This window comes from Erythrolamprus reginae, chromosome Z (genome assembly GCF_031021105.1).
Source record: "Erythrolamprus reginae isolate rEryReg1 chromosome Z, rEryReg1.hap1, whole genome shotgun sequence".
NCBI lineage: Eukaryota > Metazoa > Chordata > Lepidosauria > Squamata > Dipsadidae > Erythrolamprus > Erythrolamprus reginae.
The window spans coordinates 100,388,855-100,402,410 of NC_091963.1; the positions used below are offsets into that span (position 1 = coordinate 100,388,855).

The following is a 13,556-nucleotide window of genomic DNA, read 5'->3' on the forward strand; positions in this document are numbered from 1 at the left end:
GAGGCACCGTGGGGAGGCAGGGGCGGCTGCGGCTCCCTTTCCTTCTGCTGCCAGCACCTCCTCCCCCGCCCCCCGAGGGCTGGCAGGGGGATGGGGAGCACACGCCCGTGGAAAAGGGTGCGCGGGGGGGTATTTTGGGGTGCACGCGTGCGCACGTGCGCAGTTTACGGGGAACACTGCTACCATGACACCAAAGTTACCTTTTGCCAGGACTGAACGTATAATGCTTTTCTTGTTGAAGCAGAACCCAACCGCTTCTAGTTTAACCACTCTGCAGCACAGAACTATTATTCTGACAAGTCTTACCTTAAGAAACAAAGGCTGTCCCTCTTCCAGAAGTATAATAAAGTTATGTTCATAAACATGTACATACCAGGAGTCTCTGTAAGACTTCACAAGTGCTTCAGAGCACATGGGCAAAGGCCTCTGTGTGTTCAGACTCTTCTGCAGCCCATTTAAGAATGGCTTTGGAGAGTAATGCCCAGGGGCAAGAAGGAAGTGGATATACCTCCGTGAACCTAAAGAAGGCAGTAGAAACTGTGCAGATCCCATTCCTGCTGGCACCAGTAATCACATCACTGATGGGTCATATCCACAGCAAAAATTGCTTCAACAAAAGAGGAAAAAAACGTTTTAAAACTGGAACAATTAAAGGCAGCTTTAAACTGTTGGTGTGGAGGAAACAAAAATTATGAAAAAACAGCATAAAAATGATCACCAAGCCAGGGCTGTAGCACAGTTAGGAAACCATGATGAAGAGTCCTCTGGGTAGAGTATCCTGATCCTACACTGACAAATTTAATTGTTTAGGGAGGTTGCAATAAATCATCTTCTGTTGTTCCCATTGTCAGTTTTGCTATATCTAATCCATTATATTGCAGAACTAATTTTGCTGTGATCAGATTCTTTTAAAAGACATTTAATCAGCCCGTGGTCGTAAACCAGTGATGGTGAACCTTTTTTTCCTCAGGTGCCGATAGTGTATGCGTGTGCATTATTGCACAAGCATGACCCACCTACCCCCCGGAGCTTCCTCTGGAGGCCTCTGGAGGCCGGAAATGGCCCATTTCCTGACTTTCAGTGGGCCCGGTAGGCCCATTTTTCACCCTCCCCAGCAGTGTTCCCTCTAATTTTTTTTTTGGGGTGGGCGGAAAAGTATAGTGTCTGAGCGGCAGTCCCTTCGAGACTGGGCGGCACACAAATATTAAACAAACAAACAAAGAAAGAAATAAATAAAAAACCCACCCTGTTTTGCCTCAGAGAATTTCAAAATAAAATACTGTACTGTGTGTCTATAACAGTGAGCTCATAATAGGGCAACTCTATCAATATCAAAATGCCACTTAAATAGTTGAGCTAGTTTCAAACTAGATTTTGATTTTCTTTCTCTCTTCCTTACTCCCATTCTTTTTCTTTCTCTTTTGCTTCCTCCCTTTTTTCTATCTGTTTCTCTCTCTTCCTCTCTCTCTCTCCTTCCCTCTCACTCTTTCCCTATCGGCTTCTGGGCAGGTTTGAAAAACTCTGAGTTGATGATGATTTTTAAGTGAGCGATTGCTCACTGCTCAGCTTAGAGGGAACTATGCTCCCCAGGATCCAGAGGTTTCCCTAGAGTCTGGGGAAAGCAAAAATGCTCCCCCTGCCCTCCCACCCCTGAGGCCCTCCGGAAGCCAAAAACACTCTCCCAAAGCCTCCGCATGAACGGAAAATCAACTGGTCAGTGCGTACATGTGCCCTGGAGCTAAGCTAGGGCAATGGCTTCCGCGTCAGCCATTGTTCCCCATCACTGTCTTAAACCATGTTTATCTAAAGATCCATCTTTTAAGGACATGTAATGAGTGACTTGTGTAATTTAAGCTTTTCAGTCAAACTAAAGCACAGTTCCTTTCTAGTTATATGAATTTAGGCAAGATAAAATGTGCAACAGTATCAAAGGTGGGGTTGGTGGGGTTTTTTTTTTTAGTACATTAAGGCAGTGTTTCCCAACCTTGGCAACTTGAAGATATTTGGACTTCAACTCCCAGAATTCTCCAGCCAGCATTCACTGGCTGGGGAATTCTGGGAGTTGAAGTCCAGATATCTCCAAGTTGCCAAGGTTGGGAAACACTGCATTAAGGTTTGCAAGATCTGAGCAGATCGACTGAAACAAATCCATTTGGTTGTTTAATTTTCACTTATTCACACATAAATAAAGGCTGAAAAGTAAAATTTGAAAACCTATTAGAAATAACAATGGGGAGATAAAAGGCATCTCATGTTTGGCCTTTAGTGTTCCATCATTAAAAAAAAACTGGGCTACAAATTCATTCTCCTTACAGCATTGCTAAGAAGGGCCAATCATCCCACTTGAACACTTGGCCTCTCAGGCCTCCCCTACTCCAGATAAAGTAGCTCTAGGACTATATTATGACTTTCCTCTCCACAGAATAACATTTGTAATCCCTTAAGGCAGGGATAGGCAAAGTCGGCTCTTCTATGACCTGTGGACTTCAACTCCCAGAATTCCTGAGCTAGCATAATTAGCTCAGGAATTCTGGGAGTTGAAGTCCACAGATCGTAGAAGAGCCAACTTTGCCTACCCCTGCCTTAAGGCATTTTGTAAGGTTTCCAACAGAAAACTAGGTAATTTCTTAACAATAAATCTTCATTTTAATTTTAATTGGGAGTAGTATTTCTTTCTTTCTTTCTTTCTTTCTTTCTTTCTTCATTCATTCATTCATTCATTCATTCATTCATTCATTGGATTTGTATGCCGCCCCTCTTCGTAGACTCGGGGCAGCTAACAACAGTAATTAAAACAGCATATAACAATCCAATATTAAAACAGTTAAAAACCCTTATTATAAAACTAAACATACATACAGACAGACATACCATGCATAAAATTGTAAAGGCCTAGGGGGAAAGAGTATCTCAGTTCCCCCATGCCTGGCGGCAGAGGTGGGTTTTAAGAAGCTTACGAAAGACAAGGAGGGTGGGGGCAATTCTAATCTCTGGGGAGAGTTGGTTCCAGAGGGTCGGGGCCGCCACAGAGAAGGCTGTTCTCCTGGGTCCCGCCAAGCAACATTGTTTAGTTGACGGGACCCGGAAAAGACCCACTCTGTGGGACCTGGTCGCTGGGATTCGTGCAGCAGAAGGCGGTCCCTTAGTAACATTGTAGTAATTAAAGTGGCAAAAATACCTGATTCTGAAAGTCTAGTTTTTACTTTTTCTTTCTCCACAGGCCACAAGGCTATCAGCCAAGCAAACCTTTCCCTTGAGCAGCTCTCCTAGGAATCAAGCTACAGAGAAAACAGGATGTAAGTTTTAGAGTATCCTCAGCTGGAGAAGGAAGATAAATAGAAGGGATACCTAATCTTTTGCTTCAGAAAGAAAGCACAGAGATAGCTCTAGGACGTGCCTATTGATGTTGTGACTCATGCATTTGGCAACAAAACCCTATGTTTCATCCATGAGTTCAAACATGTCTCAAAAAGAATTAATTTGTTTTCATTCTAAAGTTATGGTGGCAAAAGTAAAATATATAAGTTTGACAGAAAACATGTTTTTACTACTAAAAGGACATCCACAATATATATTTTGTTGTGGTTCCACTGTATGAAGAAATGTTGTAGAATTGTACCCAGTTACCAAGTATTTAGACCGGTAGTCACTGCTCACAGTCACTCATGCCCTCATCACCTCGAGGTTCGACTACTGTAATGCTCTCTACATGGGGCTACCTTTGAAAAGTGTTCGGAAACTTCAGATCGTGCAGAATGCAGCTGCGAGAGCAATCATGGGCTTCCCTAAATATGCCCATGTCACACCAACACTCCGCAGTCTGCATTGGTTGCCAATCAATTTCTGGTCACAATTCAAAGTGTTGGTTATGACCTATAAAGCCCTTCATGGCATCGGACCAGAATATCTCCGGGACCGCCTTCTGCTGCACGAATCCCAGCGACCGATTAGGTCCCACAGAGTGGGCCTTCTCCGGGTCCCGTCAACTAAACAATGTCGGTTGGTGGGCCCCAGGGGAAGAGCCTTCTCTGTGGCGGCCCTGACTCCCTGGAACCAGCTCCCCCCAGAGATTAGAACTGCCCCTATCCTCCTTGCCTTTCGTAAACTCCTTAAAACCCACCTTTGTCGTCAGGCATGGAGGAACTGAGATATTTTCCCCCGGGCATATATAATTTATGTATGGTATGCTGGTAGGTATGTCTGCTTAAAAATGGTTTTTTTTAACTATTTTAAATTTTAAATTGTAAATTATTAGATTTCTCAGGAACTGTTTTTATTGTGTTGTGAGCCGTCCCGAGTCTACGGAGAGGGGCGGCATACAAATCTAATAAATAAATGAATAAATAAACAAACAAACAAACAAACAAACAAATTTACCAAGTATTTCAGCCAGAGCCAAACAGGGATATGACCAAATCTATTATCTACTTAATCAGTGAGAAATAGAGGGAAATTATAGCAGGACCATTTGAAATTAGAACTGAATCTCACAAGCTGTATTAAAACATGGTGAGCGCAGAGCTTGGAGGTCGAATGAACCATTATGTGAAAGTCCTTTTCTATTCAGTATCACTCCTATAGGCAGATATACACAAGTTTTCCTTCCTGATTTAAAGGAGCACTTTATTTGAAAAATGTAGTGAAAATATGTCTTCCTAGTCTGGGATCTTTTGTTTAAAGAAAGAGTGGGAAACTTGCAATAGCAATTCCATTCCAAAGCTAAATTACAAGTTTTACTCATCAGTGATTGATAATCTTATCCTACGTTCTTACTCTACTTCTTGTGTGACTCATCTGATTCTTGTAGCAATCATATCTTTGTCTTCCTTAGATATCTTGTCTTCCATAGATATGTTAGGACAATGCCTTCCACAATTTTCAATCAGCTGAACAAGGAACCTAGACAATATCCAACTAGGGAATTGGCATGTTGTATACCAGCTTCCAAAATCTGTTCTAGGCCATTTGTAACACCAGAACTGTGTAGCAATCACTAGTCATTACCCCCTGGAGGAAATCTAGCATTGTTCAAGAAGTTGGAGGTGATGGTTTTCTGGAGCACAGTGTACAAACCCTGAATATAAGAATCCTTCAGTGTGATTGGGCCGCCTTGTCTAGCATATGGTTCAACTGATAATGCAGAGATATCCTTCCTTACCTTAGTTATGTTGGAGGATTCTCCTGATCAGTTCAGGTCTTGATCTTGTGGACGGTTAATTAGTAACATAACAGCATACCGGTAGATTAAACTGGTCATGCCCCCTGCCTTGCTTTTTTTGATTGCCTTTTATTGATTGATTTGTTTGATAATCTTATATCCACCCTATATTGTAAGGGTTTTTTTATATATAACAGATTAAATATGATATATAAGCAGTGCTTTGTTAAATTAAAATTTGTATGAAATTAAATTAATCAATAAGGAGTGTACGAAAGCGGCTAAGAAAATAACAACAACAAAAAAGACATAGATAACCAACAGGAATAACTGTGAATACCGATTGTTTTTTCACCAGAAAATAATTTGTTACTAGAAGAGACTGTTTATTTTTTCCTCCTCACAAGAGAATACAAACGATATATATTTTGTTGTTTGTTTACTGTCATTGTTGTCGTTGTCAATATTGTTTATTGTATTTAATTAATTAATCAATTATTATTATTATTATTATTATTATTATTATTATTTCTATATGTTTTGGTTTGGTTTGGTTTGTATCTTTTTCTTTTTTCTTTGTAAGTTTTGTAAATATGTAGATGTATATATTTTTTAAATTAAGAAAAATTTATTTTAAAAAAAAAGTAAGTGGAAAGAGGCCCAAGTAAGAGGGAGAGAGAGAGAAAGGGGGGGGGGGCTGCATTCAAATGAAATTTCCATGTAAGTCCCTTAAATCTTATTCTCCGCCTTAACATCTAAATCTGACACGCAAAGATAGATGTGGTATCCAGGCAGATTTAAATTATGGGACACTCTGTTTAAAATAGCAAGGTCTCATTAACTATCTTTTTTTTTTTTTTTGGCTATAGCCTCAATGGATCTTTTGGGTTCATCTCATCTTATACACCTGCAGACTACCCCACCTGAGATCAGCCAAAACCCTGAAGCCATCCGAGAGAGCCAGGTAAACGTCTTGACCCAAAAGGACATGACCTTGCAGGTGATGAGTACCATTCAAGCCTTGCAGCAGGATATGAAAAAAGTGATGAAAAGACTCAACTATTTGGAATCAAAGGCAGCTTTGCAGGTACATCGGGTCGTCTAATAGCTGACTAGCCTGTTGGTTTATACAAATCACTGCTGAGCTCAGAAAGCTCTAAAAACAAAAAACCTCACCAGAACATGGGCACACCTGTGTCTCCATGCGTGATTTTGCTACCTGCACAGGTGCAGAAGCATACTTCTCATGGTACCTCCAGAGCCGCCGAGGCGAGCCCAGTTAGGTGTTCCAGCTAGCAGCCCACCCCTGGGAGTAACAAAAGGAAGTGTGGGTAAATTTCAGAATTGCAATTTTAGAACTGTAAGCACAGAATACTCTGTAATAAATTCTTTATAGACTAATTCAGCCTTACAAGAATAATAGGGTGCTACTGTGCTATTGGGCTGCCTACATTGCATTACTTTATTAGGATAAAATCCTAAACTACAGTAGAATCAAAATGCAAATAGAAGATCCTAACTTTCCTCTAGTTCTGTAGTCAGAAGTGAGTTCCTACCGGTTCTACCTGGTTATATGGAACGGGTAGTAAATCGATGGTGACATCATCGAGCCGGTTCCATCCTGATGGTCTTTGGCCACTGCCATCTTTTTTTATTGTTGTTGTTTCTGTACATAAGCAGAAATCAGGTTTTTGGCATTTTCCGGCTGCCATTTTTTTTTTTTGCTTTTTTTTTGGCACTGCGCATGCATACCCACACCCACATCACACAGCCACGTTACGCGGAATGCGTGCACAGCCACATAGCGCGAGAGGAAGTGAACCTGCAGTGAGGTAAGTTCGAACCCACCGACTCTCGTGCATTTTTTCATATGCTAGAACTCTTCATATCTTCATCAGTACAAGCACTTCACTGTTCATGTATTAAGATCTTTAGAAAAGAATCTGATATGCATCAAAGCTCTATATATTGCTCCTTTTAGCTGGCTGCATTAGAGTCCCTGAATTCACTTTCCAGGGAGCTTTTTCAAGGTGACTTGTACAGCACCGCTGTAGTTTAGCTAGAGCTGCTGAATTCTACTTTGTATTATTATTTTGTTCTCAAACTGCCCAAACTGCCCAAGGAGCTGCTGATACAGTTCTACAGAGGAATCATTGAGTCTGTCATCTGCATCTCTATAACTGTCTGGTTTGGTTCTGCAACACAACAAGACCGACACAGATTTCAGAGGATAATCAGAACTGCAGAAAAAACAATTGCTGCCAACCTGCCTTCGTGTATACTGCACGAGTCAAAAAGAGGGCAGTGAAAATATTTACTGACCCCTCGCATCCTGGACATAAACTGTTTCAACTCCTACCCTCAAAACGTTGCTACAGAGCACTGCACACCAAGACAACTACACACAAGAACAGTTTTCTCCCCCGAATGCCATCACTCTACTAAGCAAATAATTCCCTCAACACTATCAAACTTTTTACTAAGTCTGCACATCTATTTCTACTAGTTTTTTTCTCATCATTCCTATCATCCTTTTCCTCCTACTTAGGACTGTATGACTGTAACTTGTTGCTTGTATCCTAAGATTTTTATTAATAATGCTTGTTTCTTCATTGTTTATTTGACCCCTATGACAATCATTAAGTGTTGTACCACATGTTTCTTGACTTATCTATATTTTCTTTTATGTACACTGAGAGCATATGCACCAAGACAAATTCCTTGTGTGTCCAATCACACTTGGCCAATAAAGAATTCTATTCTGTTCTATTCTATTCTATTCTAAATCTTCACCTTAAATCCCAATAAAGCCACCTCATTTATCTTTATTTATTTCTGTCATACCTAGCCCCCTCCTCTTACAGGTTTTACAGATGTTTCTGTACTGTTATGATTATTGTTATTTTATAACCCTACTGACTATCTGGTTAAGTTGGTAATTGTTTGACTGGCAGTGGCAAAATCTGTTAAGAGAAGAAAGCAAGTGTTTCCATAAAAAAACCACAAAATTTAAAGCAGTATGTTTAAAGTTTAAAACGGTATATTTAAAACAAAATGGCATCTGCCTTAATTCACATTTTTATATAAATGGATATAGGCAAGAGTTGTAAAATAACATACAATTGCCAAGGATTAGAATTTTTAAAACATTGTTAATTTTTTAAATTATTCTAATATCTGAAATACATTTTCAACAAAATTGCTTAGAAAATAGAATGAGAGAGGAGTAACGTTGTTACAATCATCTCGTTTTTCTGTCTTTCAGAACCATACACCCATGTTGAAACCTTGTTTTCCATCCAAAGTACCCGATGCAAAGGTATGGAGATTCATGATGGGAAATCCTCCAAATGCATTGATAGAAGCAGGTATCTAGATGGTATCAGATAATTGGCTGCTAATTCTGAGAGGAGTGCAGCCTTAAATGAGAAGGCCTTGGTAAGACCACACTTGGAATACTGCATTCAGTTTTGGTCGCCACGATGCAAAAAGAATATTGAGAATCTAGAAAAAGTGCAGAGAAGAGCAACAAAGATGATTAGGGCCTTTTAGAGGCTAAAACATATGAAGAACAGTTACAAGAACTGGACATGGATAGTTTAATGAAAAGAAGGACCAGGGATGACATGATATCTCAGGGGATTGCCACAAAGAAGGAGTCAACCTATTCTCCAAAGCACCTGAGGGTAGAACAAGAAGCAATGGGTGGAAACTAAACAAGAAGAGAAGTAACTTAGAACTAAGGAGAAATTTCCTGACAGTCAGAATGGTTGATCAGTGGAACAGCTTGCCTCTAGAAGCTGTGAATGGCCCAACACTGGAAGTTTTAAAGCAGATGTTGGATAACCATCTGTTTGAAGTAGTGTAGAGTTTCCTGCCTAAGCAGGGTGTTGGACTAGAAGACCCCCAAGGTCCCTTCCAACTCTGTTGTTGTTGTTGTTGTTGTTAACATTTACTTGAAGAGTTAATGTTCAAGGCTATGTTGTCATTGAAGCTATAAAAGCTCATGATTCTGCCCAGTCACTTCCTTGTTACTTTACTTTTGCCTGAGATGGGAGAGTCGTGTCTAAGCTCTGTGCTTGTATATGCTTTGTGCTTTATCTGTATTGTATAAGCTTCGTGCCTTATCTATATTATATTTAGCTTGGTGCTTGTTATCTATATTCTGTTTTGCTCTGTATTTGCTACGTGCATATTTTGTATTGTTTATATTTTGTTTATATGTAAATAATACTTATTTAACTAAGTCTGTGTCTTGGCTTTATCACACATCCACGCTCTATTAAAATTCTCTGCTCGGTATTGTCAAAGGTTTCATAGCATAGCTAATCGAGACAAGCCAACATTTATTATTAAATATAGACAGTAATAGTAGTAAGGCACAAGACCTAAGATTATGTCAAAATGTTTTCTGTTAGCATTAACATATTTATTCCTCCCCTTCCACACCATCAATCCCCATTGAGCATTAAGAATATTTGATTAATTAATAAAATGTTTAATATGTTTACTTTCACTTATTAATCATATTTATCTGAATCTTAATATGAGAAATATTAAATGGATTGGAGAAAGCAGATCTCCTTTGTTTGGAATTTCGGGAGTCCAGAAAATGGACAAACACCTCCAAAATTTTCTTCAGTTTCTGCATTCTTTTTATCTCGTAGGAACTGCCAAGTTGGCCTGTACATCTGTCTCCTCATACCTGGTTTTTCTTCCTGGCTTGGCCTTTTGTTGTCCAGTGGTTACTTTGGTACTTCCAGAAACAGAAGCGATGAATTCCTTATTTCGTCTAATAATAGTAAGGGAGAAAAACTTTCTGGAAATCCCTCAAAAGTTGGATTCAAACTTCAAACATTAAACTCCTATCAACATTTACCGTGCTTTTTTAATATTTATCTATCTTGCTACAATCCTGTGATTCAGAGTGGAAGATATTTAATACACTTTGATTTTCTACAACTAAATGTAAAATGAAGATAAAGGTGAGTGCAAAGGAAAATTTAAGTACAGAGTCCTTATTCAGTCAGCATGAAGAAGGTGCAAAAGGAGGATGATGCTTTTACAATATATATCCTGATAAGCCAATGAACTTTAACTTTATGGTGACTTTTTTAAAAAAAATGAACCTTTAACTCAATGTTGATTTGGAAATTGAATGGCATTGGAATGGTAAACAAACTTTTAACTAGTCCAGGAAAGGAATATTTCTGTTACTAGCTCTCCAATATGTAAGGAGAAATGAATGTGACAATGTCTTTTTTTTGTCCCAGACAAAAATTAATTGCTTAAAACCATTATAGCTGTGAAAAATAGTTTCGTATTAAATAAAGAAACTGTGGTCTCCTTCTTTGTCTATAACATCTACTTGTTCCAAAAACAATAACAATCCTGGTTAAAAAAATAATTCCTAAGAAGAGATTTTTGTTCATTGCCTGTGCTTCCTCTTTCAACCAAGGTATCCAAAATTGGGAATACTGGTCAAGGGCCTAGGGAAGTGATAGCAAACCTATGGCACAGGTGGCACACGGCGCCATATCTGCTGGCATGCGAGCCGTTGCCATAGCTCAGTTCCAACATGCATGTGTGTGCCGGCCAGCTGATTTTTGGCTCACACAGAGGCTCTGGGAGGGCATTTTTGACTTCCAGAGAGTCTCTGTAGGGCTGGGGGAGGATGTTTTTACCCTTTCCCAGCTCCAGTGAAGACTTTGGAGCCTGGGGAGGGCAAACCTCTAGGTCTCTCCCTTGTGGGGTGCCTCAGGGGTCGGTCCTCTCCCTCCTGCTATTTAATATCTACATGAAACCACTGGGTGAGATCCTCCAAGGGCATGGGGTGAGGTATCATCAATATGCGGATGATACCCAGTTGTACATCTCCACCCCATGTCCAGTCAATGAAGCAGTGGAAGTGATGTGCCGGTGCCTGGAGGCTGTTGGGGCCTGGATGGGTGTCAACAAACTCAAACTCAACCCAGACAAGACGGAGTGGCTGTGGGTCTTGCCTCCCAAGGACAATTCCATCTGTCTGTCCATCACCCTGGGGGGGGGGAATTGAGAGGGTGCGCAACTTGGGTATCCTCGATCCACAGCTGACATTGGAACATCATCTTTCGGCTGTGGCGAAGAGGGCGTTTGCCCAGGTTCGCCTAGTGCACCAGTTGCGGCCCTATTTGGACAGAGAGTCATTGCTCACAGTCACTCATGCCTCATCACCTCGAGGTTCGATTACTGCAACGCTCTCTACATGGGGCTACCTTTGAAAAGTGTTCGGAAACTTCAGATCGTGCAGAACACGGCCGCGAGAGCCATCGTGGGGCTTCCTAGATTCGCCCATGTATCTACAACACTCCGTGGCCTCCATTGGCTGCCAATCAATTTCCGGTCACAATTCAAAGTGTTGGTTATGACCTTTAAAGCCCTACATGGCATTGGACCAGAGTACCTCCGGAACCGCCTGCTACCGCACAAATCCCAGCAACCGATAAGGTTCCACAGAGTTGGCCTTCTCCGTGTCCCGTCGACTAAACAATGTCGTTTGGCGGGCCCCAGGGGAAGAGCCTTCTCTGTGGCGGCCCCGGCCCTCTGGAGCCAACTCCCCCAGAGATTAGAACTGCTCCCACCCTCGTCTTCCGTAAACCAGTCAAGACCCACCTATACCGCCAGGCATGGGGGAGTTGAGACATCTTTCCCCCAGGCTCCTTATAATTTATGTTTGGTATGTATGTGTTGTCTGGTTTTAATATGATAGGGTTTTAGTTATTTCTTTTAATATTAGATTTGTGCCATTATAATATTGTTTTTACCATTGTGAGCCGCCCCGAGTCTTCGGAGAGGGGCGGCATACAAATCTAATAAATTTGTATTGTATTGTATAAAACGCAAGCCTACTGGGCCCACCAGAAGTTGGGAAACAGACCATTTCCAGCTTCCAGAGGGCCTTCCAGAGGGAGGCAGGAGAAGCTGTTTTCGCCCTCCCCAGGCATTGAATTATGGGTGTGGGCACTTGCACATGTGCAATAGTGTGCATGCATGCTCTTTTGGCGCCTTAAGAAAAAAAGGTTCACCCTCACTGGCCTAGTGTGAGCATTGTGCTATTGAAATGATCACATAATGGAGTCTTTCATATTTGCTACCATCAAGTTCTTATCATTGATTCCAGAAACAAGAGATTGACAACTTGACATGGTAATGACTAATCTCATACCTCAATTTAAAGCCAGAGGCCAAAGAATCCCTCAGAGAATGAACTGTCCCTCAATACTGAAATTCCTTACTATCTCTGTCTCTTCATTTTGGAAGCAATGCATATAGTTAACATAAAAATACCTGCATCCAGTTCTGAGGTTTAAAAGAAGATTGCTGAAAAAATGAAATATACTGTATTCAGAAAGGGAGAGATCCATTCAAATCCAGTAAGGCAAATCTGAAAGAGTTATTTGGTATATCTCATCTGAAGAAGAAAATATTTAAAAGCTCATATAGCTTATGCTGTTCAAGAGGATTGGACCTGTACCAACTATTTCAAATTATAAGAAAAGATTCTGAGTAAATATCAGGAGCTAAGTACAGCATTGTACAAGTAGTCCCCCCTCTTCTCTCCCTCTCCCACTCCCCCCCCCTCTCTCACACACACACAGTTCTTGCAAGCAATTCTACATGCTACTATCATCTCCAGAGAGTACCTCAGTTTTCTGAATAGTAAGTCTGAGTTGAACCATTTTGCTTGTAACTTGTAACAGCATGGAGGGCAACAAATGTTTTTGTGCTACAAGCAGTCTGTTCTCTTTTTTCAGCCCCTAGAATACATTGGTCTCTGTGATGACCAAGAATTATATTTTTAAATTCACAAAAATAGTATAAATTCTAAAATACCACAACTGGCCTTTTTTCAATTACCCCAACCTGGGGGGGAAATTGAGAAACCCCAATCTTATCACATGTTCTCCATGTTGTTAAATCAATCACCTCTGGTTTTCTGGCTTAACATGCGGTTATTATAACCCAGTTATAATTAACCATTTTTGGCTCAGAAAAAAATTAGCTGATTTTTTTTAATGGCATGGAAGCTGCACTTTTAGTTTTTAACATTTCAGGGACATCTAATCATAGTAAAGGTGTTTTTTGAATCATGCACTAACATATCAAAATGGGCAGAATTTAAAATGTTTTGCCCTTATATGCAAGTTTCAAAATAGATTTCAACTAAAATACATGATATAAAGCTTAGCAGTTCCAAAAGATACAAAGGTTGTGCTCTCAAAAAGCTATATTTTGTAGTTATATTTCAACAATATAATATTTGGGCTTTTCGCTACTAATTTCCAGACATTTGCAAACATTGTCCATTTCAAGTGTATAGTGGTACATCTACCTAAGAACACCTCTACTTACGAACTTT

At 40.4% G+C, this 13,556-nt stretch overlaps 1 protein-coding gene across 2 annotated transcripts in view; it reads left to right on the forward strand.

Annotated features, from left to right (window-relative positions):
- The window catches only part of ACBD4 (acyl-CoA binding domain containing 4), a 31,972-nt gene extending 21,466 nt beyond the window's left edge, over nt 1-10,506 (forward strand). For both annotated transcript variants that reach the window (XM_070729133.1, XM_070729134.1), the window contains exons 8-11: nt 3,221-3,296; nt 6,028-6,245; nt 8,424-8,477; nt 9,826-10,506. In XM_070729133.1, the coding sequence (XP_070585234.1) occupies nt 3,221-3,296; nt 6,028-6,245; nt 8,424-8,477; nt 9,826-9,936 (459 nt within the window). In that variant the 3' untranslated portion in view covers nt 9,937-10,506. The remainder of the gene's footprint in view (nt 1-3,220; nt 3,297-6,027; nt 6,246-8,423; nt 8,478-9,825) is intronic.
- The last annotated feature ends 3,050 nt before the right edge of the window (nt 10,507-13,556 follow it).